Source organism: Artemia franciscana, chromosome 4 (assembly GCF_032884065.1).
Source record: "Artemia franciscana chromosome 4, ASM3288406v1, whole genome shotgun sequence".
In the NCBI taxonomy this organism is placed as follows: Eukaryota; Metazoa; Arthropoda; class Branchiopoda; order Anostraca; family Artemiidae; genus Artemia; species Artemia franciscana.
Window position 1 is genome coordinate 23,857,567 of NC_088866.1, and position 27,627 is coordinate 23,885,193.

General features: G+C 34.4%; 1 protein-coding gene and 1 long non-coding RNA gene across 2 annotated transcripts; one reads left to right on the forward strand and one right to left on the reverse strand.

Annotated features, from left to right (window-relative positions):
- Positions 1–1,213: 1,213 nt before the first annotated feature.
- Positions 1,214–18,370, reverse strand: LOC136026178 (uncharacterized). Its single transcript, XR_010617229.1, has 2 exons — positions 18,127–18,370; positions 1,214–1,438 (listed from the first exon to the last, which is right to left on the reverse strand). It is a non-coding gene; the product is annotated as an uncharacterized LOC136026178 (long non-coding RNA).
- LOC136026177 (fructose-2,6-bisphosphatase TIGAR-like) lies at positions 1,986–25,402 on the forward strand. The gene is made up of 4 exons (XM_065702501.1): positions 1,986–2,108; positions 13,670–13,898; positions 18,971–19,111; positions 24,979–25,402. Exons 1-4 carry the CDS (start codon positions 2,071–2,073, stop codon positions 25,264–25,266), a joined length of 696 nt encoding a protein of 231 aa, XP_065558573.1. The 5' UTR covers positions 1,986–2,070; the 3' UTR covers positions 25,267–25,402.
- The last annotated feature ends 2,225 nt before the right edge of the window (positions 25,403–27,627 follow it).

Sequence of the window (27,627 nt, forward strand, 5' to 3'; positions counted from 1 at the left end):
AGGTCAATTCATTCAAAAGTGCTCCTACACTTGTGGACTTCTTTCCATTACATAGTTTTAACTAATAAGCTTTTGAAGGGTGTTTTCAGCCAGTTTTTGACATTTTAAGGGCAGAGTTTTTGAAGCGATTGGTTAAGAAATAGCATCATCTCGGTCACTAAAAAATTAGCAGTATTCTGAATGCTGAAACTGACAGATTATTACTTTTTTCTGCGAAATAATTCCATCCAGCTTGAAGCTCTGGCAATATTTGGTCAGCAGAGAATAGTAGGGATCGAATCAGTGACTAAAAGAAAAATATGTTGAACAATATGAAACCAATTCGACTGTCAATAATCATATGTATACGTGATTAGAAGTAGACGAGTAATCATCTGCAGCTTATTGTGCTGGCTAAGTAAAGAATAATTTCGATAAGGGCGCCAATTTTCTCTTCATTCCAAAGCTAATGCGAAGTTCAGACGCTTAGAATTTGGCTGTTATTTTCAACTTGAAAATCTTTAAGGATATCGTATAAAGTTCCTTTATAAAGTAAGAGGCTCCTAAAACCGTTAAGGTGTGTCTTAACATTTTACATAAATTAAGAAAGAAGGCATCAGGAACAAATTTTAATTGGAAAATAGCTAAAGAATCCTTTAAGAATTTTTTTTCAATTTCCAATGCCTTTAAACCTACCATAAGAGTCAAATTTTGCAGAAGATTTTGACTTGCGTGGTGTTCAGGTTCTGGATTCAGATTTGGACCGAGTCAAAACTCTTGGAATCTTTACTGGACAGAAGTTCAGCATTATTGAACTTATGTCCTTTCACAGACAATTTGTTACTTGTCACCAAAAAATTAATTTTTACTATGAGATGTACCTAGCTCACGATAAGATGCCCTATTTTACAAGTTAGTTTAGTTAGTTTCTGTTTGAAAAGATTGCAGCAACACACACAATCTACGCAATTTTTCTAAAGAATGCTACTGCCGCCTTCCGTCTTATAAGAAACAAATGTAGTAATTTTTGATATGCTATTAAATTGATGAATTAAATGGCAGAATTAATTTGGGGCGATACGGTAGTGTCTATAGGGCCACGAGTAAGTTGCTCCAATTTTAGTATTTTATCATGAAATGGATACATTTTTCAAAGAAGAGAACTGGATGAAAATCCTGTATCAACATACACCTTATTTTCGTACTGAATTTGTTCAATGAAAATATGGGCCCATTTTCGCAAGGGTGGGAATGAGCTTGTATTTATCTGCCATTCTCATAAAAACAACACTATGTTCAACAAAAAGGTGAATAAATTCATAAAGTTCCTCTCTTGGTTCAAGGGCAACGCTGAACTAAAGCCCTTCGTCACGTTCAACGGGAGTTGGCGACCAATAGGTAATTGCAATTCTTGAATTGTGATTAGAACCACATTGCTCATATAAGCTGCCGTTCGTTCCTTTAAAGAAAAAGAATTTTGGTATACTTATCTGTTAGTACAAGATACTAACGATTTTGGTCAGTTTTAGAGGTTTTATGAGTTTGCAAGATTTTATGCACGAAATTTGTTTTGATGTTCAAATTGGGTTCTAGAGAATTCAATAGCAATGCTTATTTAATAAGTTACAGCAACAAATTGCAATTAGATGTGCTGAATCTGGGACTAGTTTCTATTCATTTTTCAATCTCTGAAAAAACATATGCTATCTCATGTCTATTGTCTATAGTATTGCCTTTTCACAGAGTAATTAAAAAAAAGAGAAATGCATAAAAGACTTAAGTTATATGTTTTCTAATGGCGAAATTGATCTTTACGAAGAAATAATTTAAGATAGACCTTCTCTTTAGTAGCAATCCCATTCTTTTGACAATAGAGTAGGCTTCACTTTCTCTTTCTTGAACGTCACTACCAATCCCAACGTGAACTTACGGAAAGTGACTGTAGCAAGTTTGACCTGTGCTATACATGCAAACCACTTTCTTGTACTGCCATCTAATTTATGAAATGATAATAAACTTTCAAACTCTTAGACACAGGGTCCAGCACAAAAGACTACTAGGCTATTATTCTCTTTCAGGAACGGATTCCGTATGCCTAGCCAAACATTTATTTTGACTCTAGTTAGGCAGTAAGTATTCAAAAGACGGTACCTATATGGTATGCCCCCTACTGCTCAAGATGTGAAGTTAGTTTAATCCTAATAAAATATATCTAAGCATGATAAAAATATAATACTTTAGAAGCAAGTTTGGGAAATATATTTGCACATTAGGCAAGTGGAGGTAAATTACATAGGTTTTGGTTGTGAAATGTGTTAGCTACAATTATTCTGACATTATGAAATAAGTATTGTTTTCCAACTTCAGACTGTCCAAGTAGCTGACTGTAGGCTACCACTCCCCCTAGTGTGCACATATATAGCCTAAAATATGGGAATTTCCCATGGATATTTCCCATCTATTCTGTCACTTTTTTTTGTCTAATCTCATGCTAAGTTGAAAGAAACTTGCAAAAGAAATTGGTTAACAGTGTGTCAATGCATGAACAACTTAAGCAGTAGGGTGTATATCATACAAGTACCCAAAAGGCTATCATTAAATTCTAAGTTTAGTATTGACCTATGAAGTTTCACTTGACTTGCTAGAAATGATGCTAGGCTAGTTGTGTCAGTTTTCTTTTTTTTCAAATAGGTAAGAATATAGTTTGTTCCTTCTACTGAACCAAGTGCTAAGGTATAATAACAAAATTGTTAGGCATTAGGTAAAATACTATTGCCTCAATAGCCTTAATTTGCAGTTTGGAGAAAATAAGGTCCTATGTTAGATCTCTCTGGCTTCATTGTTGAGGTAGAGAATAAAACTTCACACAAAATTAAGAAAAAGGGTTTTGACACACCTTTTGACTAGGAGATTGCTAGGATAGATGCAATATAATGCCACTTGGGAAGAGTCACCACAGATAGGTACAATCAAGGGAATCATTCTTCTGTGGTTTATAGTAGACAGTGCCACACAGCATCAATTATTGATAGAGTATACAAGTTGGTTGGGTATAACAAGCAGCATCCTAGTCCAACTCCCTATTATATATATATATATGTATATATATATATATATATATATATATATATATATATATATATATATATATATATATATATATATAGCCTGATTATTAGTCATTATATATGATACACAGATGATTGGCAGCTCTAGTTGTATCCTGATGGTTTGGCCTTCTGATGTTTGTTGAGTCTTCTTTTGAAACCTTTGGCTGATGTTGAAGACATGTTCTCCTCACTTAAACAGTTCTAATAATGGAAGATCCTTTGGCTAAGAAAGTCATGTCTGATTTTACAGTTATCTCTGGGCTTAAGAAGTTCTTTTGAATGGCCTTGTGTTTGTCTTCTTTTAGTTAACTGAGCAAAGAGCTTATTTTGGGGTTAGCCATCATATTTGAGCAGCATGTCACTGTGCCTGCATTAGATAGAAAAAGGAATTTTAGGGTAGATAGCCTTTCACTATATGCTTTCTTGCCAAGTCCAGAGATGTACTTGATGACCCTCCTTTGTACACCTTTAATCTACTGTATATCACTTTTTTTAAATGGACCAACAAGGCAGGTTCCAAAGCCAATAACTTGTCTCACAATTGCCCTAAATAACTTCATGAAGATGCCACATCATTGGCTAGTAATTGTTCTATTAACAAGTCTAAGGCTCAAATTTGATGTTGAAACAGTTTATGCATAGTATTTGTGAAACTTTAGAAGGTTATTTACAGTGACTTGCAGGTCTTTGCCACTGGCACCAATTGGGAAAGGAATAGGTCATGATGTCTGGTTATCATACATAGTAGATTGGCACTAAGAATTATTATGACCAAAATGAAGGGTGACACATTTTGGTATATAAAAAGGGAGAACCAACTTGTTCTCCCATGCCGGTATGCAATTGAGGTTGGATTGTATTGAGGGTTTGTTGGGTACACCAAATAGTTTTTAATCATCAGCATAAAGGGTCAAGTGGTTGCTTTCTTTGGGTATCATATCATTACTGTAAAAAAAAAAATTTTATTTTATAAACATTTATTAGTCTTGAGACATCATTTTTCTTGTTGCATTGTTGTTGATGTTGTAAAAAATAAAAATAAAGTTAATTTTTAAATTAATTACTAAATAAAAATATAATAATTGGATACTAAAATTCCAATAACAATCAAGATCATGCAAAAAGAAAATATACATGTTTAAAAAACAGTTTTATGCTTAAGTTCTTCTTTTTTGGTATGTTTTGTCCAAATATATAGAGCAATGCTGCCTAAATTATATTTGAAATAGTTTTAATTTTTTTTTTAAATCCATTTTATTCTGTGATGAAGTTTTGCAATGACAAATCTATTTGGTTCTTTTATGACAAATCTATTTGGTTCTTTTGGTTCTTTTATAACAAATCTATTTGGTTCTTTTGGTTCTTTTATAAATTTTAAAAGTGTATGTTTAGAATGAAGAAACTATTAATGGAATTTTAGTGTATATCATCCTGATGGAACTAGATTGATATTATAAAATATATTCATATTAATTTTGATTTCTTTCATTAATCTATTTATTTCTAAGTGTTAAAATGACAAAAGAGAAATTAATGGAAAAGTATATTGTCTTTAGTAAAGCATGAATGACCCTCACAAATAAAAGGAGTGCAAGAAGGATGATTTCCCAGTTCATATATCTAGCAATTTCTGTTTGTTTGGAGTTTGAGTTGAACACCAATTTTTATTTTTGGTACACCAAAAGTTCATTGTTGGTTTAGTTTTTTATTAGAATTTATTTAAAAAGAATCCAGATAAATTCTTTCAAATTTTGAAGATTTCTTCTGTATCTACCACCTTGGACAAAAAATGGATTTTTGCTAGCAAATTTTTAGTTCCTGATATAACTTTAAAGTTGGAGATTCTACACAGAAAATTCTCCTGTACAGCTTCTGCGCGGTTATTATCCCCTCACCACCATCTTATCCATTTCTTTTGTCTAATTTGTGTGTGTATTTGTTTTTTTCTATGTGTTTTTATTTATTTATTCTTACTCCACCATATTTACTTTGTGTATTGTGTGGGTGATAAATAAATAAATCAATTAATTAAGTCTAATAAATGTTTCTTTTAACTTAAGATCTGTCTTTTAATATATGTTTTTTAAGTATTGAAATACAAGGGGAGTAACTTCCCAGTTCATGTATCTAGTAATTTCTTTTCATTTTAAGTTTGACTTTTTTTTTTGGTACATTATAAAATCATTATTTTTATTAAGTCTAATATCTGTTTCTTTTAACTTTCAGTTCATTGTTTGTTATTTCTGGTAATTTTTATCTGCTTTGCTCAAGACAAAGCTTTGCTCTTTACTCTTGTTAAAAAAAACTTGTTTTTCATTTTTAATTCATTTTTGTAAAAATGAACTGTACAAAAAAAGAAGAAGAATTAACAAAAAGTCTTGATGATAGTGATTGAGTAGTTTACAGTTTTATACAAAGGCCCTTATTGAATGAGCAATTAATGTTGACCTTCAACTAAGGGTCAAAATAAAAAAAAAAATCTGAATCTATACAAAAAGCAAGTTACTGAATGTATACTCTTTTAGTTGCCTTGCAAGCAAAGAGTAATTGAACAGAATCTTTTAGTATTTTTTAAGTTTATATTTTAAGACGCTTTTTCCCCAAGCAGTATTTAAACATTCCTTTTGTCACTGTATTGTCACAGTTGTTAAATAGATCACAGAATAAATTTAAGTTGCACTTTATTGTCTACAGAAGCAGTAACTATGGTAGTAGTAGTGTTAGTAGTTGTAGTAGCAGTAAAATTGCGCAAATATAGTCTTTTTGGTCAATTGATCATCCCCCTCATCATTTCCTGAAAGTTCCAAATTAATACACTCAGTGATTCCTGAGTTATAGTGTTTTGGTAACCCATATCATTTTTATTATTTATTTGAAAACCCCTCATAAGAAAAAAATAAAGCCAGAGCATAAAAACAAAGAACAACAAATAACTAAAAACAAACAAATACAGAACGCATCAAACACTTCCATAAAACACTGTGATGGCATTAGAGACTAAGGATTGTTCAGCTTAGAAAAACATGTATTATGTATAGAGACCTGCTTTTCTGCAGATATAACAGGGTTAGCCAAACTAAGTTTTCTAACAACATAAGAGTTGTAAGTCCATTGGGGGATTCATAGAAGATATTTTGCAAAACGAAAGAAAACTGATTGTTCTGACTTATCTGTTTAAGTAAATATTTTCCAAAACAATGCTATATATAAAAAATGTGACAGAGCAACTGAATTAAAAAGTTTCAAAAGAAGATGGTGGTGAAACATTGCTTATTTGTCACAAAAGTAACATGCAAGAGACCTACTCGGCGTTTGATGTGAGCTATAAGGAAAAGTCATGTGTGTTTTATTGAGCAACTACTGGGGAGACTGAGGTAAGTAATGTGATTAACTGGCTTGACCCTGCTATCCCTGAGAGGAATATTTGCAGACAGTGCATGCTTCCAGTTCAAGAATTACCATTTCCAACTTTCCAGGATAGAATTCAAGACTGAGTTTTGCATACTCAGGTTTTTGCAATGGAAACCGCCATTAATATACTAAATAGTGTGACTTAGTTCGAAATGTTTTCTGCATAACAGACAAGGCACAAATTTGCAAATATGAAAGACGAGAGAGCAGTGGACTATGCATTGAGAATTCCATTGTTGATGAGTGCAGAGGAAAAAACAGCACCTATTTGTAACCAAAATTTCTTATATGTACATAATGTGTTTGATTTAGTTCAACACTTCCCTAAATGTTCACCTTAATGCCCTTTGTCTTTTTGGACACTAAATGTCAAACATGTCAACCTTTCTCAGCAGTAAATACTATGGGCTATGTAGACAAAAGGCAAATTGCATAACTTACAATCCTTGCCTTGGGGGGTAGGGTTGGACAACCTAGAAGACATAGTTACTGGACTTTTCAACTATCCTGAACAAAATGACTATCTCAGAATTTTACTTGTATGTGTTTAGGGAATTGATTGACAGGGGAAATGGAGGGGGGGGTGGTTGCCCTCCAATCACTTTTGATTCTTAAAGAGGGCACTTAAAAAGAAACTCGAACTTCCAGGTTCCTATTGAATGAGCCCATCCAAAGTTTATACAACCAATCTATCCACAAAAAACCTTCAATACGTTAACAGTGGACAACTTGTATAAGTTATAGCCTTTGCCCCAGGGACCGGGGAGATTTTCTGACACCTAGGTTATAGTGGTTTGACTTCGGTCTTTTTTTTTTTTTTTGAAGAAAATGGCTATCTCAAAATGTTGATCTGATGCATTTGGGTAAAAAAGGGCATGATAGGGGGGTGGGGGGCTGGTTATCCCCCAATCACTTTTGACTCTTGAAAAGGACACCACAATTTTTGATTTCCAATTGAATGAGCCCCTTCCAAAGTTTACACAACCACCCTTTCCATAAAAAGCCTTTTATGTTAACAATGGGCAACTAGCGTAACTTCTAGCCCTTTTCTAAGGGCTGGGGGGAATTATCAATCCTGGAGTAATTGTTATCTTCAGACTATTTTGAACAAAATGAAAATCTCAAAATTCTGATCAGAAATATTTGGGAAAAAGGGTAGGGGGGCCGGTTCTCCTCCAACCACTTTTGAATCTCAAATTTAGAACTTTTGATTTCAAATTAAATGTGCCTCCTTTAAAGTTTATACAACCACCCTTTCCATAAAACAAACTTATATGTTAACAATGGGCCACTTGCATAGCTTACAGCCCTTGCCTTGGGGGTTGCTGGGAGTTTTGTCAATTCAGAAGGCATATTTTTGATCTTTGGACTATTTTGAAAAAAAGAGCTGTTTTGAAATCCTGCTTGGAGGCATCTGAGAAAGAGGGTGTGTATGGGGTTGGGGGCAGTTGCCCTCCAATTACTTTTGATTCTTAAAAAGAACACTATAACTTCCGATTTCCAATTGAATGAGCCCCCTCCAAGTTTATGCGACCACCCATTCCATAAAATCCTTATATTCCTCGGGGTATAATTTACAACCTGCGCCCCTAGGTTATGGGGGCTGTTTCAACCCTGAAGGCACTGTTATGTTATCTTTGGACTATTTTAAACAAAATGTTTATCTCAAAATTTCGATCAGATGCTGTTGTAGACAAGAGAGCATGGGGAGGGACTAGTTGTCCTCTGATGGCTTTTGACTCTTAAAAGGGAACCAAAACTTTCAGTTTCCGTTTGAATGAGTCTCCTACAAAGTTTATATGCCTACCCCTCCCATAAGAACGGTATGCGCCCTGGAGCATAACTTACAATGCTTGCCTCCAGGCTCTGGGGGGTTGTCTCAACTCTGGAGGTATCGTAAGATGGTATTTGGACAAATTTGGACCAAATGGACATCTTAAGATTTTGATTGGATGCATTTGGGGAAAAGAGGGCTTGGGGGCTAGCTGCCCAACGATTACTTTTGGATGTTAAACAAGGCACTAGAAATTCCGATTTCCAATCAAATGAGTCCTCCTTCAAGCTTTATACAACCACTGCTTCCATAAAAAAACCTTTTATGTTAGCGATGGACAACTAGCATAACTTATAGCCCTAGCCCTGAGGACTACCTGACAGACCTAACCTGACAGCCCACAATTACTGAACCTTTTAACTATGCTAAAAAAATGGCTTTCACAAAATTTTGATTGGATATGTTTGGGGGAAGATGGGCTTGGGTTCTGGTTGCCCTCCAATCATTTTTTACTTTGAAAAAGGGCAACAGAAATTTCAATTTCCAATTAAATGAGCTCCTTTCAAAGTTTCTATGACAACTCCTTCTATACGAAGTGCTTTGGTCAGAAAAAAAGTAGCCTACATTCAGCTCACTTTTCTCTTTACTTAGGTAGCGCTATTGCTCTGCCTATGATTTGCTAAAGCTATTCTACTGTTAATTCGAATTTCGTTGGCTAATTTTCCCTTGCTTTGCTTAGTCCTTCAGGTTTTGAAAAATAACCTAATTAATGTGTGATCAGATACAAATTTTGTGATAATGATAGGTTTTTTTATTGCTAAAATTGGTTGTAAATTCAGTAAAAAGCTAGTAATCTTATGTTGTCATTCCATTCCTGAAGTCAGGTTAGAGCCACATTTTTTTTACCTTTCCATTGTAGCTTCTTTAAGTGTTTGTTTATAGCTGCGTTCAGTTTGATTTCAGTTTCTTTCATATCTCATCAAATTATTTGAGATTTTGACCAATTTTCCATCCTTGAAAATGAACAAGAAAAAGTGAGCTTGAGCTAGACAATGCCAGGTTTCAAAAGCAGTTTCATAACACCACTAAAAGAAAGTTAGGCACATGGTATAAGGTAAGAGGTAGGCTATTTGATCAACTTAAAGTAATTCATGGTAATTTACTGGTTAGGTTTGGCAATGTTGTCTCCTTTCTTGACAATTCAATAGAAAAGAAAGAATTTTTTTCAAATGAAAGTAATGAAGTTAGCATTGAAACTGAAAACGAACAGAAATTATTCTGCATATGAGGAGGGATGCCCCCTCCTCAATACCTTGCTGTTCGCGCTAAAGTTTTTTAGTATTTTAAGGAAGTTTCTCATTCGAATTAAACGATCCCTGTATTTAGGAGTTGGCTCTCTAAGAATGGGGACAAAGAGTCAAAAAGGCTAATAAAAGAATAGTTGAGATTTTCCATAAAGATGGTTTGACTTACTGCTACAAACTACTCTGTAGCAGACAGTCACCTATAGCCAACACAGCTGTGAACATTCCTGATCTACTCCCAACTGTTCTAAACTTCACTCTTAATCCTCTGCCATGAAGTTTCCAATCTCCCATACTAAGGTTCTGGAAGTATGTACCTAGTCCTCTTTTCCCAAGAGAAATCTCCCTTCTCCTCACCTTTCTCAGTATTCTTCTTACCACTGAACCTACCCTCTTTCTCTATCCATTTCATATGCACTGCATTTTCCCCTCTTGTGTCAAAGCTTACTTACCTTAAATGAAAAGGAATAAATCTACAAACAACAGAAAAAAGTTTTAATTAAGAGCAGTGGTGTCGTTTGGGAGAGGAGGGGGGATTTCCCCCCAATAATCTGGAAAAACTATGGTACTTGTGTATTATTCAAAACACACTCAATAAGTGAAATTAGGTCCTAACTTTTGATAAAACTAATGAAATAAAACAAAATATAATGAAAATATAATACTTTATTAGGAAAACTGTAAAATTACAACTTAGAATTGTGTGCCCAGAACGCAGAAATGTCACTAAGAATCGCGTTAAAAGGAAGTCTTCCTTCTGCCTTTAGTGCCGCCCGCCACATGTACTGTACTAAGTATGATTTTAAATGATTGTAAATCTATCTAAAAGATAATTGCCTCTTTCTCAGTCTTTTTGGCACATCCTAAATTTTCATTTCAAAATTCAAGTTCAGACGCTATCTTCTATCACTATGCGTAGCAAACTAAATTAAGTTTTGTCTTTGTTGCTATGAAACCGGATTTTCTCAGCAAAATTCTTGAGTGTGTTCTGGATTGGATTGAATCAATTGAATAATGAACAAGTGCCAAATATTTCATTAAAATGTACTTGCATCGTAGTTTGTTTCACGAAAGAACCTAACTTCATTTATTGAATGTGTTCTGAATAATACACAGACCCTTTGACTCATCGGATGTAGACCCTTCTTTCCCTCCCAAAAATGCTGGAGCTACGCCCCTGATTAAGAGATTGAAAAAGTATGCATAAAAATGTTCAAATGTTTTGCCATCTTTTCTTGGTCTTTATTAATGGGGAAAAAAACTAGACTGAATAGCTAAAGCATTAGAAAAAAGCAAAGCAATGAAAGAAAACTGTTACAACAAAGGAGAAAAATGGGAAACAATGACGTTATTGAAGCTGCTACTGACAGCTCAAGGTATCACCAAGCCGTCTAAGGCCACTTAGTCGTCTAAGGCCACTTAGTCGTCTAAGGCCACTGCAGCCGGTCATGTTTTTCCTCTATCAATCCTGTTGCAAACGGCACACTTCAGTCCCTCCCTCGAAGTCCCTATTTCCTTTACATCTTTCGTTTTAGCCTCTTCTCCCCCCGTTCATGGATATCCTGTGTTTTTTTTTTGGTCCCAGACAGATGACCAAATAGCATGATTTGTGGCTATCTACCTTGCTCAATGCATAAAACTTCTAGCCATTAATTCTCCTTTCATTATAGCCCTAGAAAGTGAGATCGAACGACATTTTTGTACACGTTACTGTTTGATTTACGGTGGGCCAAACAAGCAACTAACGCTGCTTAGACAATTTCTCTGGGAAACATCTAGTTTAACTTCCTCAACCTCAACTTTTTGAAGCTCCCACGTTTCTGAGCTATACTTTATCATTTTCATTTCGATGGCTTCCAATATTCAAATTTTAGTTCAAAGACTCATCTTCCCATTCTTAAAAACTTTTTCCGTCCCCTTGGAAGATATCCTGCTTTATATGTGACTACAGGTGGATAGCAAGAACCTATTTCCTTCATGAAATGTCACCATGTCATCTTAACTTTTTTTTCATTAAAGTCCTAGACAGAGAGATCAAAATAGGTTTTTCTCAAGCTTGGGCAAAGTAAACAAGTTGTTGTATAATAGGCTACTGATTAAGCACAACACTGAGAGTAAACGTAGGACAACGAAAAAAAAATAGGACACATTTACAGCCAGTGAAAATAGATAATATTTCGACTTAATATTTCGACTGAGACCTCTGCTCAGCTGTCCTCAGTACAGAAAAAAGTATGAAAATATAGAGTGATTTCTCCAAGGTAAGAATTAACAGATAAATCTCACTACCCCTCCCAAAAAAGTCAAAATGAGGTGTCAACTTCCCATTGGATTTTGTGGTCTACTGTCTTTTTTTTTATCGTTCGTTTCTTTGACCTTTATTTTCTTTTATTGCTTAATAACTTCTCTGAAAAACACCAAGAATATCTTTTCGGAGAATATCTAGAATATCTTTCCCTAAGTATTCTAAGCGTTCTCGTTTTGGAACCATAACTGCAATGCCATTGCTTCTATTACTCTTATCTTAATTCTAAGGCTATTGTTCCTACTCCTCAAAAAGTTTCCTGACTGCGAATAAAAACCCTTTATTGTGTTCACTTTATCAGCTCCATCAGTTTTTGTTGCCTAATAAGACCTCTTTATCCATTTGTTCCAAGTTCGAGTGACTTACGGTTCTTACTATTACTTTCAACCATATTATTATTAATATGTACAGACTGATAATGGAACCGAAGCTCAGGCCATCAGGGCCCATTGCTTCAACACCAAAAAAAGTATCAATAGTATGGAGACTAGGGGCAAAATTTCTCCATCCTTATCATATACCTTTCGATTTGTCGAACCCTACCCTCTGCAACATCTTCCAGCTTAAAATCCAACTTATGAAATTTCTCTAACCGGTATCTGACCCCAGTTGGTCATTCTTCTATTAGAGAGCTTCATGTTTCTCCAGCTATCTAGTATTTTTGGCAAATCGAGGAATCAGCTTGTCCAATCCTAATGAGATGATCTTGATAATTCCTGATTCCTGTCACGGCTTCAATAACCATTTGAATCTCAGGCCTTTTAACTCAAAGAAAATGTTTAGTCAGCCATGATATGCTAGTTCTGTTTCCCGCGTCAAGGGTACTTCTCGTTATATAGCTTTTCAGAAACTCTGAGAGATAGGATTGAAAGGTTTAGTTCAATAGCTAGTCATTGATGCATCTGGCTTAGCTGCTTCATCTGCCAACTCCTTATCTATGATACTGTAATTTCCACCTTATTTACTCACCCTGAACTATAAAAGGTTAACACTTTTACCTTGGACACTTAAATCGTCTAGATATTTCTACCTTCCCATTCAATGCTATATGTCTCTTAGGGAAGAATGTGGGTACATTTTACCCCCTCCCTCTTTTCCGCTGCCCAGTAAAGTTCTCTTTCCCCAGTTGAACTATAATTTTTTTGCTTTGGGTGGTGAGGCAAAGGACTGTGTCAATAGCATCACACAAGAACGACAAAGACAAGCCATTGAAGATTTACCCCCTTGTTGAGTATCATGCTATCGCTTCGACAGAATTTGAGAGAGAGAAAAAACTGCTATAATTTAAATAAAACAGTGGAATAAAAAAAGAAAGAAAAAAAAGCAACAACAAACTTTAAAATAATAAAAATCCGAATATTTCGACTCCACGTATGGGATCCTTTGTCAAAGGAAAAAGAAAATTAATGTTAAATTAAATTAAACGCAACATATAAAGAAAAGGACAAAAAACAAATAAATTAATTAACAACAACGTAACAACAACTAATAAAATAATAACAACAGTACACTTTAAATAGTAAAAATCCGAATATTTTGACTCCGCGTCTGGGACCCTTTGTCAACGGGGGAAAAAAAAAATTAAAGTTAAATTAAATTAAACGCAACATATAAAGAAAAACACAAAAAACAACAAATAAATAAATTTACTTTTTCTTAAAGTAAATTATTTTATTTATATTTGCCTCCGCTTAGACAAGAGTATTAACAAAAATGAATCCCCTTTTTTTTTACCTCAAAATTTTTTGGTTACCCTCTATAATACAACTCTGATTTGTGCTTTCAGTGGTGAGACAGACGACAATGTCAACAGAATCATACAAGGACAAAAAGACACTCCCTTGAACGACAATGGACGGGATCAAGCGCGTCAGTTAGGTGGATTTTTTCTCAAACAAGATCAGAAATTTGACCTAGTTTTTGCTAGTGATCTTAAGCGAACAAGGGAAACTGCTTCGTTGGCACTTGGACCTATCTGCGTCGATTTCACCCTTGAGAAGAGAATCAGAGAGAGAGTAAGTTCTATCTCTTTAACAGATAAGTTACCAAGAAGTGCAATTGATTTAATCTAGAAATATCTATCTACCTTCCTAACCGCAGCCCAAACCATATACAGGGTGATTTCTGTTTATTTTATGATTTTAAGTCTTCTTCTACTTTTATTAATTGCAAAAAAAAAAACAACAAAGAAAAGGAATTAACCATATATAAACTTAAGACAATAAGAATAATAATTCAAGTCACGTAATAATTCAAACTTAAAACGAACAGAAATTACTAGGAAGGAATGAATGTAAACCAAAATGGGCAGAAATTGCATTGAATAATCAGATCGAAGTTAAAACAGACAGGAGCTACCAATTTCTTAGAAGCTAACATCACCCCGAATCCTCCTTTCCACTCCCAAAGAGAGAGGAGAGAGAGAGAGAGAGAGAGAGAGAGAGAGAGAGAGAGAGAGAGAGAGAGAGAGAGAGAGAGAGAGAGAGAGAGAGAGAGAGAGAGAGAGAGAGAGAGAGAGAGAGAGAGAGAGAACACAAAAAATGGTTATCTTTCAATGAAGATGTCAAAAAGGGTGTTTTTCGCAATCTGGGGGGGGGGGTGAATCCCCTCCCATTGAGTGACTGAGAGAGGGCGAGATAGGTTTCAGAAATTACTTTTTTGTAAGAATTTATTCGGTTCATTTAGCAAAAACCAGACCGGCTCTAATAGAAGTCAAATAGTTACAATAATTTTAGTGTAAAGGCTATAATAATAATTAATAAAATTTGTACGGAGATAAAAGAACACATTAAAGGTGCTAAACTAGTGGCATTCGAGAGCCCATTCGGCTTTTTTACTCGGTGTAAACATTTATTGTACCATCTTTTAAATTATTTTGTTTTCTCTATATAATCAGTATTGTTTTATAATAAACACAGGATTGGTCCGAGAAGAGGGACTGTAAAAATGGTTCATCTAACAAAGTAAAATAGATTGTGATTTAGTGCATTTATTGGTTTATGGTACATTTATAATTTACTCTGAAGCCGAACGTTCAAAGTCCTAGCTGTACTTTCTATTTATCATGCTCCTATAGTAAAAACTTATCGATGTCACTATATTTGATTCTAGCGATTAGGAAACAAATATTCGGTATTTTGTTCTTAGAAGGAATGACTCGTATTATTTTATCTTACAGACTGTCAAAAAGCTTTAATGGAAAATAAATTGAAAATTGTATCTATGTGTAATAACTTTTTAATGCGTTGTTGCGCAACAATCTATCAATTAGGCATGCATGACTAGAGCTGCGTTTAATGTGAGGATTTGTAATCTTTTAGGATTGTTTTCGTGATTGTAAAAGACCCAGGCAAACAATTGGCATATTCATCGCCTGAAACTATTTCGATTTATTATTTTAAGTGCTTTGAGTGTGCATGTCACTTTAATCAATCAGATCTCATTTTATTGGCCTTGATATTTTTAGGTATTTCTGCACGGATGCGTCTTAAGTAATTTTGTTTTTGGAAGTGTAAATCCAATTCTGTTCTTATCCTATTTAGCACAAGTGCTCCCCCCTTATAGCAATGCAAAATATAAGTTATTTACAACAATATATTATAAATACACTATGTTGTATCGCACCTTTTTCTTTTGCTGATTTTTCACCAGCCTTTTTTTTTACCAGCCTATAGTTACCGAAAACCCTCAACTCTGCATAGAAGATCTTTGTCATTAAAATTTCATCTCTGATTTTTCATAATTTTTGAAAACATGTATGGTTTACTAAGTGTCCACTTAACCAAGTTTAAACACCCAGATTTCGTTTGCGTTTAGATATTTCTGCATGTATAAGTCTAAAATAAACTTTCCCTTTTTTGAATTTGTAAATTCAATTCTGTTCTTATCCTGATTTAGGACGCGGGCCACCCAGTAGATCAGTAACAGGAACCAATTGCGCTTGTTTGTTATTTATTACGATAGGCCTATATTTTTTTTTCTAAAAACGCTTCTACTGATTGTTGAATTTTTGCAACATCGATTCGAACTTAGCAGTTGCCGTTGTCACTAGGGTGAGTAAACACTGTGCCATTTCGAAAATATTTATGATCACTGACAAGTGTAATGTAAACAATAGCAGAAAATAAGAGAATTTGCAAAAAATAGAAGAATTCGATAAATCTTTAACCTAACAGGTTTATTTCATAGACTCAAATACAGCTGAATTTAACGGAAGTTGAATTCATAGGAAAGTCTGACATCAATTTACTTTTCTCAAAGTTCTGGCATCAATATAAAGAAAGTTAAAGAAGGAGCATCCCCTAGTCCAATTAAGGCATTAAATGACTCGGTCCCTGATTTAAGTTCGATATATATATATATACTAATGCTAGTTCGCAGACTTATCTTCTTTATATTCCATCGATTTGTATTCTTTGATCCTTCCTACTCTTCTTGCTCTATCGATTGAAGCTATCAATTGTCAATGAAATTCAAAAAAAAAAAATATAAAATTTGGAAACGTGATCAATCTCAGTTTGGCAAAAATGTCGCATGATACCATTTGAATTTTTCTAGGCACCTTTTTCAGTCTTCATTTCTAGCTATAAATTTTATTTTCTTATCTCCCTATAGGGAATTTTTCCAATTTGGAAATGGGTGCGTTTTTCAGCTGGTCTGTTGAATTATTTCAATTGCACCGGCAAAATCTGACGGCGCATGGACTTGTAGCTGTAACTGTAACTGTAGCTGTTTAAATCCAGGATACGACCACATGTCGAAATTTCTGAGAAGCTGCTCTATTATTCTACTTTTCTTTATCAATTTGAAGGGTATTCGATATTCATTATTTAACCGATGAAGAAAGATGGCGAATATTATGAAACAGGAAATTGTGCCAGTTACGTTTTCATAATGAATTATGTTCATAAGTTGCCTTCGTCAGAACTCCTTTTATTAGCTTCTTTATTCTATTTTGTCGGAACTTGCAGAACTACTCCCGGAAAGTTAAAATTCGATTCTAAGACTTAATTCAATGTTTAGGAAAAGGTTTTCAAATCTTGTTGGCCTCATTGATGCCATGAAGATCTTTTTTCGCAGTCAAAATAATTTGGGAAGAGTAGGAAGATTAGGCAGCTACAGTAATATCAGTAGTCAAGCAGGGTTCGGAAACGTAGGCGCTTTGGAAGACAGAGAAGGATCTGTTAGGTTTTTTCTAGATAAAAAAACCGTTCTTCCCGTTGAAAAAGGGAAGTACTTAGTATAGGAATAACTTTGATCAAGTTTTAAGAAATAGGGCACTTCTCCTTTGAAAAAGGAGAAGTACCTGCTGGCTAGCATCAGGGAGTCTGTCACTTTATTCGGGTTCAAAAATAAATTGGAAACATTCTATTTAACTAATAGATTTAAAAAAACGGGAGGTTTTTATTTTTTTTGCAGTTTTTTGGGGTGGGGTGGGGGCTGAAACCGGTAAATAATATTTAATAGGACTATTTTGTTGTATTGTGTTCATGTATATGTGTTGTTGTTTTTCATATGTAAGATAGGCTAGGTGGATAATCATGAGTTGTTACGTTTGTATATTCATTTATAAGATATAAATCATAAAATGAATTTGCAGCACAAGTTCTTAGGACTTTCTTTTTGCTGCAATTATTTATTAGTGGTGTCATTTTGATTTATGTTTCTATTGTGGATAAAAATGAAACCTATCTACCTACCTGTCTACCTACCTACCTAGAGATTTTAGGAAAACTTTTAACTAAGTTACTTAAACCCACTTTATAGTCTATCACTCATATGATCCATCAATATGCTGCCCTCAGGTGACTTGGTGTTGCAGTGAGTTGTTAGTAGTAGGAATGGTAGTTGATTTCCAAGTTGAATTTCCTATTGGTGTCATTTTTTTTTCTGGATTAAATAAAAAAGGTTTTTAACCTGAAAGTAAGGAGCGACATTAAAACTTAGAACGAATAGAAATTACTCCGTATATGAAAGGGGCTTTCCTCCTCAAAGCCCCGCTCTTGACGCTAAAGTTTGACTCTTTCTGTTAACTCTACTTTTTAAAAGTAGTAAAAAACCTTAGCGTAAAGAGTGGGGCGTTGAGGAGGAAAAGCCCCTTTCATATACGGAGTAATTTCTGTTCGTTTTAAATTAATATGCAGATTTCGTTTTAATTATTTATGCCCGGAGTGCCGAAATCAAAACATGCATTAATTCAAAAACGTTCATAGATTAAATAAAAAAAACAAGTTTTTTTTTTACCTGAAAGTAAGGAGCGAATTAATTGTTCTTCCAAGTTGAATTTGCTTAATGATATTACATATAATGCAAGCATGGCGTCCAATTCTAGGGCTAGCCGACAACCCCTTCTAATTTCTACTGCTACATTAGACACTCTAGTTCGCATTTTATCATTTCTAGTGCCTTCAATATCCAATAGAGTAAACGCAACCATTGCTAAATCATATTCCAAGCGTTATATCCTCGATGTTGCCAAACTGAACTCTTTTTCAATACTGAGTTGAGTGAGAGCCCAGGGATCTAACATGTTGCGTGCTGTTGACCTTCAAAAACAGTTTTTGCTCGATTATAAAGGTCTACTGGAACCAAAAGAAGTTGCGTGAGATTGTCATTTTTACCCGTAAATATTGAACTATTATCAATTTATTTTACAACCGCGACCTCCCTGCTAATAAGTCCTATTACGTAACATTCAAAAGTAAACAAACACTATTACGTAACGCCCAAGGAATTCCCGAAGAAAATATTCCCTATTACATAAAAACGAAAGAAATCACGATTTGGTGAGGGGTCCTGAAGATTTTTTCTTGGTCCTCTTGGGTTTTTTAAACAACCAAAGAAAACTATTATGTTACATACGCCAGTATCTTGAAGCGAAAAACCCATATTATATAACAATGAAAAGTAGACAAACCCTATGATGTTTCATATAGGTGTGCTATAGTGTTGCGTAAGACCTAGTTGCGCGAAATGAAGTCTTGAGGGACTTGTAGCTCTTAATAGCATACCCCCCTATGGGTCTGCCTGGATTTGTTATTCCAGGCATTATTCCATTGTTATTTCTGGACTGTTATTCCATTTTTAGAACTTTGGAGTGTTAGAAGGACTGCCATTTGGTGCTTTGCAAGATGCTGCCGCTAAAGAAAACATTAGCACTGCCATTTATAAACCAGAAAATGGAGAATCGAACATTGATATGCGAGAACGAGCTGCTGATTACTTTAAGGTACCTCTTTTCTATTTTTCATAAGATATTCGAGAATGTTTGGAAAAAAACTGAAATTAGAACTGTTTGTTTCAGTTTATTTTTCATACTTGTTCTTAGGACCAATTACGTCCGGATAAGATTAAATTTGCCCTCCCTTTCTTGAAATACTGTATCCAAACTGGCAACGGCTGAAGCGACAGTTTTTGATACAAAAATAATAGTATCCCTATATGCACATTAAACTCAGCCCTATCCACTACTCTTTTCTTCTTAAGTGTTTTAAAGTCACGAAGAAGTTTTAATGGCGATTCACCTACATAAACAAAGTAATAGATGGCGTTATTGTTAACTATAAATATAGATTGCGACATTTTTTCTTTTTCAACGACACATTTTCAGCTTCTAAGCATTTTTTCCTTTGATTCCATGAAATTTATGCCTAAATGTATGAATCAAACTGGAGCCCAAAAACAACATAAATTCCCCCCTCCCAAAACATAAAAAAAATGAAAGCTAAAAATGTTTTTGGCTCAATTGCTATCTCAAAAGACCTGATGCAAAGGCTTTCATAGGATGTATTCTATTATTTCACTGACAACATGCATTTTTACGGAATACCAAATAACGCTTAATTCTTGATGTTCTTGGAAATATGCCAATAAATTCTTGGAAACCAGGTTGTATAGCCTTGGAATGATGCCTAAAAGGTGTTGGCAACTTCATTAATATTCGGTTGGGGCTCCCACAGTATCTGTGTCTCAAAAGACCAGATTTAAGGACTGTCACAGGATGTATTGTATTGTTTCACAACAATGTGAATAATTACTTAAAACTAGATCATTCTTGAAATTTTTGGAAACATACCAAGAAATTTTAGGCGTCCCAAAATATTTCTAAGTTTCCAAAATTCTAAGACATGAACTACTGAAAAAAAGTAACAACTGAACTGAATTAATAAGAAAAAATTTTATCAGTTGTAGGAAAACATCGCCGTAGCCCCTCTTTTTTAGTATAAAATAGTCTAGCTGATTATTTTCTGTCTTATTTTTATTTTTTTGTAAAGTGGTATAGAAGGTCTAAACAAAAATATGAGAAAGAAATTTTTTTTCAATTTATATTGGAAGTTATTTCATGTCTTGCAAATTGCAAATTGCTTCTTTCCCCATTACGTTTGTCATTTTGATTTTGAATATTCCATCGTTATAGTTTCTCTGCCCTCTTTTTCCGTAACTATTTTCATAGGCATAGTTCTAGCTGGAATCCAATTTTGCTTAGGCAATCCAGATTCCAAAACGCCCGATTAACAAAAATGTCTTATGTGCGGGGGGTTTGCTTTGGTTGCATATTAAAAATGAAAGATACGTTTTTTTTTCAGTCAGCAAAGCAACCAGGTGTATTAGAATTGATTTTTGCATTGTAAATTGCACCTATCTCCATTGCAGGTGTCATTCCGATTTCTAATGTTTCCATCTTTATTGTTCGAATTCTATGCTGATTTTCCTTGATCGCTTTGACAAGCTGAAGCGGATCAACAACAGTCGGATTTTGCCGTGCCGTTAAAAATACATGTTGTTTTGAGAATCAAGTCGATTTTTTTTTGGCCGACAAAAAAATATCTAAGGACATTAGGAATTATTTTATGGTCTCCGTTACAAATGCAATTTGTAATTTTGAATATTTCCAACAATATAGTTGGAATTCGATTCTGCTTTTCGGTGACCTTTTTCATAAGCTTGAGCGAATTTTTTACAGTAGCCGAATTTAGCCTCGGCGTAGGTTATTTTTAATCGTCCTATAAAAACCAAAAATTCATAGTTTGGGTGAAAATTTGATCCGCTTTTGTCTCAGATCTAAACTTTACATGGTTGTCTGTTGTCTGTGGTTGTCTGTGGTTTTTGTGGAAAAACATCTAAGTGTATAAGATTATGGCCTTAGGAAATGACACCATAGCCTCTTGGGTAAATTTTTCTTAAGTGAAACTCCCTGGAGAATTTTCTAGGAAGACCTAAGTAAATGTCGCTTTCAATCAGACATAGCTTGACCAGTAAAAGAGTTCACGCCACAGAAACGTACTATTTCTGCCATTTTGTGGTGCAAAACGGCAATTAGATCCAGAATAGGGCCAAAACTTTACCGAGTGAAAATTCCAAGATAGCCAATCTGCTCATAGTTGTTTTAAAACTGTTAGATTCCTGTTGAGGATAAATTGCGTTATGATATTATAAATGGTCATAAATCAAATAATAGATAATTCTTTTTAAACGAAACTAAAGCGCCACTTTAAAGGTTAAAAGGAGCAGAAAGAAAAAGGAAACGCCACAACTTACAGTAAGGGTTATTTTATTTTTATTAAAGCATAATTAGCGTCTATATATGATGAGATTTGTCGTCATCTGTCGGAACATACCCTAAGACCGTGCCAAAGAACCATGCATGTAAAATAGAAGAACAATAGTTGCTTTGGAAATGATAATTCCAGGAATAAATGAAGATCCTTTGAAGCATATTCTTGGGGGCTTGAAAACACGAAAAAGATGTAGGCCTATCTTTTTCATCACAAGTTTTCGTTTTGGTGACTTGGTCACTTTTGAAGAAGGAGGAGCTATAAAGTATATCATAGGAATTTTAGGAGAAAATAAAATAAAAACCTTGTTTTGCCTACCGGTATCTGGTACTTCACTTTATTCCAAATGATTCCTTCTTACTCTAAAAAATAAGGTATATGGGCAAGGGTACTCATTGGGTAGGGGCAAAGGGTACACCCCATAAGAGACAAAAAAACTGTTTAGTTGTGTGATATACGAAAAGCGATGGTTTTATGACCCGCCCTCGTGGGAAATTTATGTGGGCGCCCTTGCAAATGAACTTCGATGACAAGGTGCATTCAAGAAGCATGCCTTTTGCGACAATTCCGTCCTCCTCAATTCCGATATATTTAAAGCCTAACTCTTTACACCCTCCCAAGAATTTTGCTTTTCGTTTCGCCCTAGATGATTATCCAAAATGGAAGATCTTTAGAAATCTATCATCCTTCATCCGCAGAACGTGTCCTAGCCATCTAAACATTTCTGTCATTATAGCCCTAGAAAGCGGGATAGAACCACATCTTTCGCACTGTTTACTGTTTGAAGTTAGGTCAGTCAGACGGGTACTTCAAAGAATCCGTAGAAAATTCCTTTAGAAAATATCTAATAAATTCTCTCCCGTAATTCCGAGCACCCACGTTTCAAAGCCATACTTGACTTCAGTCGTCATTGTAGCTTCCAATATCTAATGCTGGTTCGCAGACTGATCTTCTTATTATTCCATCGATTCGTATTATTTGATCATTCCTACTCTTCCTATTCTATCGATTGAAGCTATCAATTGTCAATGAAATTAAAAAAAAAAAAAAAAAATATATAAAATTTGGAAACGTGATCAATCTCAGTTTGGCAAAAATGTCGGATGATACCATTTGAATTTTTCTAGGCACCTTTTTCAGTCTTCATTTTTAGCCATCGATTTTATTTTCTTATCTCACTATAGGGAATTTTTCCAACTTGGAAATGGGTGCGTTTTTCCTGTTGAAATATTTCAACATATTTCAAAATCTGACGACGCGTGGACTTGAAATACTACATAAAGTCTTCTATAAAATGTAATATGACGCTTGAGTTGGCCAAACTGTAGCTGTTTAAACCCAGGATACGACCATATGTTGAAATTTCTAAGAATTCTTCTTTTATTTGTCAATTTGAAGAGTATTCGATATTCATTATTTAACCGATGAAGAAAGATGGCGAATGTTATGAAACAGGAAATTGTGCCAGTTACGTTTTCATAATGAATAATGTTCATAGGTTGCCTTCGCAAGAACTCCTTTTATTAGCTTGTGTATTCTATTATGTCGGAACTTGCACAGCTACGTATGCTAGAGGTTTTCGAACTGCTCATGGAAAGTTAAAATTCGATTCTAAGATTTAATTCAATGTTTAGGAAAATGTTTTCAAATCTTGTTGGCCTCATTGATGCCATGAAGATCTTTTTTCGCAGTCAAAATAACTTGGGGAGAATAGGAAGATTAGGCAGCTACAGTAATGACAGTAGTCAAGCAGGGTTCTGAAACGTAGGCGCTTGGGAAGAAAGAGAAGGATCTGTTAGATTTTTTCTAGATGAAAAAAACGTTCTTCCTGTTGAAAAAGGGAACTATATAGCTTAGGAATAACTTTAGTCAACTTTTAAGGAATGGGGCACTTCTCCTTTGAAAAAGGAGAAGTACCTGCTGGCTAGCATCAGGGAGTCTGTCACTTTATACGGGTTTAAAAATAAATTGAAAACATTTTATTTAACTAATAGATTTTAAAGGGCGTGAGGTTTTTGATTTTTTTTTCAGTTTTTTTGGGTGGGGTGGGGGCTGAAACCAGTTTTTAATAGGACTTAATTAATCTAATAGGACTATTTTGTTTTGCTGTGTTCATGTGTATGTGTTGTTGTTTTTTATTTATAAGATGGGCTAGGTGGATAATAATGAGTTGTTATGTTTAGATATTTATTTATAAGATATAAATCATAACATGAAGTTGCAGCACAAGCTCTTGGGACTTTCTTTTTGCTGCAATTATTTATTAGTGGTGTCATTTTGATTTATGTTTCTATTGTGGATAAAAATGAAACCTATCTACCTACCTGTCTACCTACCTACCTAGAGATTTTAGGAAAACTTTTAACTAAGTTACTTAAACCCACTTTATAGTCTATCACTCATATGATCCATCAATACGCTGCCCTCAGGTGACTTGGTGTTGCAGTGAGTTGTTAGTAGTAGGAATGGTAGTTGATTTCCAAGTTGAATTTCCTATTGGTATCATTTTTGTTAGATTGGAATCTTTTCACGTCCTTCATTTTGGAACGTTGTAATGTCTTTGTTGAGTGCCATTTCGTCATTTTTTTTATCTTAATATGGATATTCACAGTGACCCCTGGGTCTAATAAATCAAACTTTTTTGTTGAACTAGTCCATGCTATATTTAAAAAAAAAATGATGATGAATGTTGGTTTTGGGCTGTTTTTCCTTGGTACCAGTAATAATGTAGAGTATGTCTAATCCATGTGTACGTTTGTATTTTTACTGATAGAGGGAGTAGTTTTTCCTCTTTTTTATTTTGTTTTGAAAACCAAATATTTTCTATTGTCGATTTTACCATTAGATGATTTTCTTTCTTTCTCTGTTTTTTTTTTTCAAATCTGGACAATTACTACTGTTATTACGACTAACAGCTAGTCGCAGCATCAAACTGAACGAGGCCAGCATGTCTGCAAACACACCTCTTGCATGGGGACGCCACTGAAGTTCAGTTTCGTGAAAAATTCACAAAAAAGGGGGGAAGAGGTAAGGATATTCGTTTTTTAGTGACGATACAAAAAAAAAAGATTTTCAAAATCCGGGGGAGATACGCAGTTTTGTTTTCGAGTTTTTATAATAAAAAAAGTATTTTTTAAGTCTAGAAGGCAATTGCCAGCCTCCCTTAAATTGGCACTCCTGCTCATATGCCTCGATCCGTTCAAAGTTTTAATTTTTACTCCGTCATATTAAGTTCTGATTTTTAAAACATTTTACTATGACCTCTTCCTACCCCATTGGACGACATCTTGCTTTTAGTTCGTCACCAGATGGATGGCCAATAAGTTTGTTTTTGACAGCTTGACATCCTCCATATGTAAAATATACCCTGAACATATTAGATTTTCCTTCCTTATAGTCTTTGAAGTTTCATTAACCACATTTTTTGTTTAGTTTTTTGTTTGATACATGGTCGCTCTAACGAGTGCCTAAAACAATCCCTAGGCAATTCCTCTGACAATTAACTATCAGTTGACAATAACTTTCTAATAATTCTTTTTAGGATTTATGCGACCTAGTTTTTAATGACCCAGCTGAGCCAGAGCAAGTAGCTCTCTTTACTCACGGCGGATGGATGCGTGAACTGTGCATCCATCTTATATCAAATCATGGATGTGCCCTAAAAGGTACAAAAGGGCAGTGCGCTACTCAAGTCTCTCCAAATACCGGTGTTACATCTCTACTAGTCAAACGATGTGGAAGTGGGAAGATTCAAGCCGAGCTATTGAAATGGCACGACATCAGTCACCTAGATCCAGACCAGCCAGTCATCAAGTCTCTGGGAATTTGATTTACTGCCTCTTAGCTATTTTTGTGTAAGCTGTCCAGTGAATTCCGGTTTAGAAATGAAAATTTTGTTTTGATTAATTTTTTTGTTTTAACTAGAATTTAATTAGAATCGACAAAACGATTCCAAAATTTATTAACTCTTAGTTTTTTTGTGCAAATTTACGAAAGGATAAATCAGTCATTAGTTGTTAAATGCTTGTACAAGATGTATATGCAAGGGCCGTGTATAGTGGCATATTATCATCAAATGACAATGAAAACTGAGCCATATAGTACCATGAAGGCAAATGAATACTAACGAATTCTGATCTGTTTCTGTGGATACTTGAATTTTTTTTTTGTTTATTTATTTTCCTCAAAGAGAATATAAAATACGTAAATGAAATAACAAAAGAAAAACGAAATACTTTAACAAACGAAACATAGAACTGGTGTAAAATAGGCTTAATAACTTTATTGAATAAAATATATACGAAAAACACACCAACAAAATATCAAGCGTTTTTAAAATTTTGGAAAAAAGGAAAAAGGTTGTGGATAAAGAGAAAAATTTCAGACATATGATAAATATTATCCCTCTTAATGCTAGCTAATTCTAACAGCCTTTTAATTTTATAAAGTGAAAAAAAGAACAAAATTTTTCAACTGAAAGTAAGGAGCAACATTGCAGCTTAAAACGAGCAGAAACTATTACGTATATCAGAGGGAGGGGGGTTCAACCCCTCCTCAGTAACTCGCTCTTTACGCCAAAGTTCAAAGTTTTGTCCCCATACTTTAAGAATGACTCCCGACTCACACCGGCGGTTTAATTAGAATTATAACCTCTTTTAAAAGAAGTAAAACAACTTTAGCGTAAAGAGCGAGGTATTGAGGAGGGGGCGACCCCCTTCATGTACGTAATAATTTCTGTTTGTTTTAATTTCTAATGTTGCTCCTTACTTTCAGTTGAAAAATCGTTTTTATTCAGTTTCTGAACATTTTTCAACTAATGCAGGTTCGAATTTGTCTCGCCGTACATGAAAAGCTAAAATAAAATTTGTATATTAATTTTATCAGATTTATTCTTTGTATGAAAACGGCTGTTCCTCCTCAACACCTCACTCTTTACACTAAAGTTTTCATTGTTTTGAGTTGTGACAGAGTCAAACTTTAGAGTGTAAAGAGCAAGGTGTTGAGGAGGGTCCCTTTCATATACGAAATAATAACCACACGACATTTTGTGTAAGGTTTTGTCTTTCAGGATTTTCCAAGAATAGAGCCATAATAAGAACTGATAATTTCTAAGATTTTAGTGAACTATTTAAATTTAAAAAGACAAAAGCATTCATTCAGTTATGCTTGGCTATGCCATACTTCAGTTACAATGTTTTTTATTAACCGCATGAACTCTCTATATAAAGCCTCCAGAAATTTTGGTTTTGGTTTTGACAGAGCATCTTTTTCACTATCCTGACCATTTTGTACAGTTTGAGGGGGCTAGAAACATATCTAATGATAGAAGCTTAATGCAATTGCCAAGAGAAGTCAGAGAAATAAAAACAAGCTTTTGTAAATCTTTCAACAAATCAACCTTATCTTTTTTATTTTAGTATTTCTTATCTATTTTTCAGTGCGAAAACACATGTGTATATTTTACGTAAGTAACCTACAACACCAGCATGGACGTAGGAAAGGGGGGCAGGGGAGAGAAGCTGTCCCCCCTAGAACTTCAAATTCAAATATACTAGATATTAACTAGAACTTTTTTTGTAAATCTTTCAACAAATTGACGTAATGCAAAAATTATACCATGGGAATTTTTTTTGTATGTTTTTCTTTATCTTCTGGCCGTGAAGACACGACAAATAATGTCAACTGAAAACAAATCTGGTTGTATTGATTCTTGATGGCCTAGTTTGTTAGTCCGTCGTTCAGAAATGGATACCATTGCATATGAAACTCTTATTCTGCAATAGCTAGCATGTTTCTGAGAAACACCCCAATATCACAGCATTAAAGCTTTTATTTAGCATAACTGGCGTTATAGAGGTACTTTAACCATGGCAAAATTATATAACAGAGACCCAGAGACCATTGTTGCTCAAACTATTGAAGGTTTAAGTGTCAAAATAAAAAAATACTTACTGATCTAATGTTGCGAAGAGAAGTAGATCTGAGCTTTGTCTCAAACAGTAGCATAGCAGAGGTGATATTAAAAATCACGGAAGCAAATTTAGATATACTGCAGATTTCGTAGAGAGTGCGTTCAAATCTTCTATGTCCTCTACAACTAAGGATTTACTTCACCAAATAATTTTTGATAAGCAGCCTCTTTCATTTTTGGATCTTTAAATATCATAGCTCTCCATTGATTATTTTGACT

Bases quoted from the DNA above. Each gene is read 5' to 3' on its own strand.
- LOC136026177 (XM_065702501.1), top strand. From the start codon at position 2,071: ATGCCTAGCCAAACATTTATTTTGACTCTAGTTAGGCA. The intron at 2,109-13,669 runs GTAAGTATTCAA...TTGTGCTTTCAG, and splicing joins ATTTTGACTCTAGTTAGGCA to TGGTGAGACAGACGACAATG. The intron at 19,112-24,978 runs GTACCTCTTTTC...AATTCTTTTTAG, and splicing joins GAGCTGCTGATTACTTTAAG to GATTTATGCGACCTAGTTTT.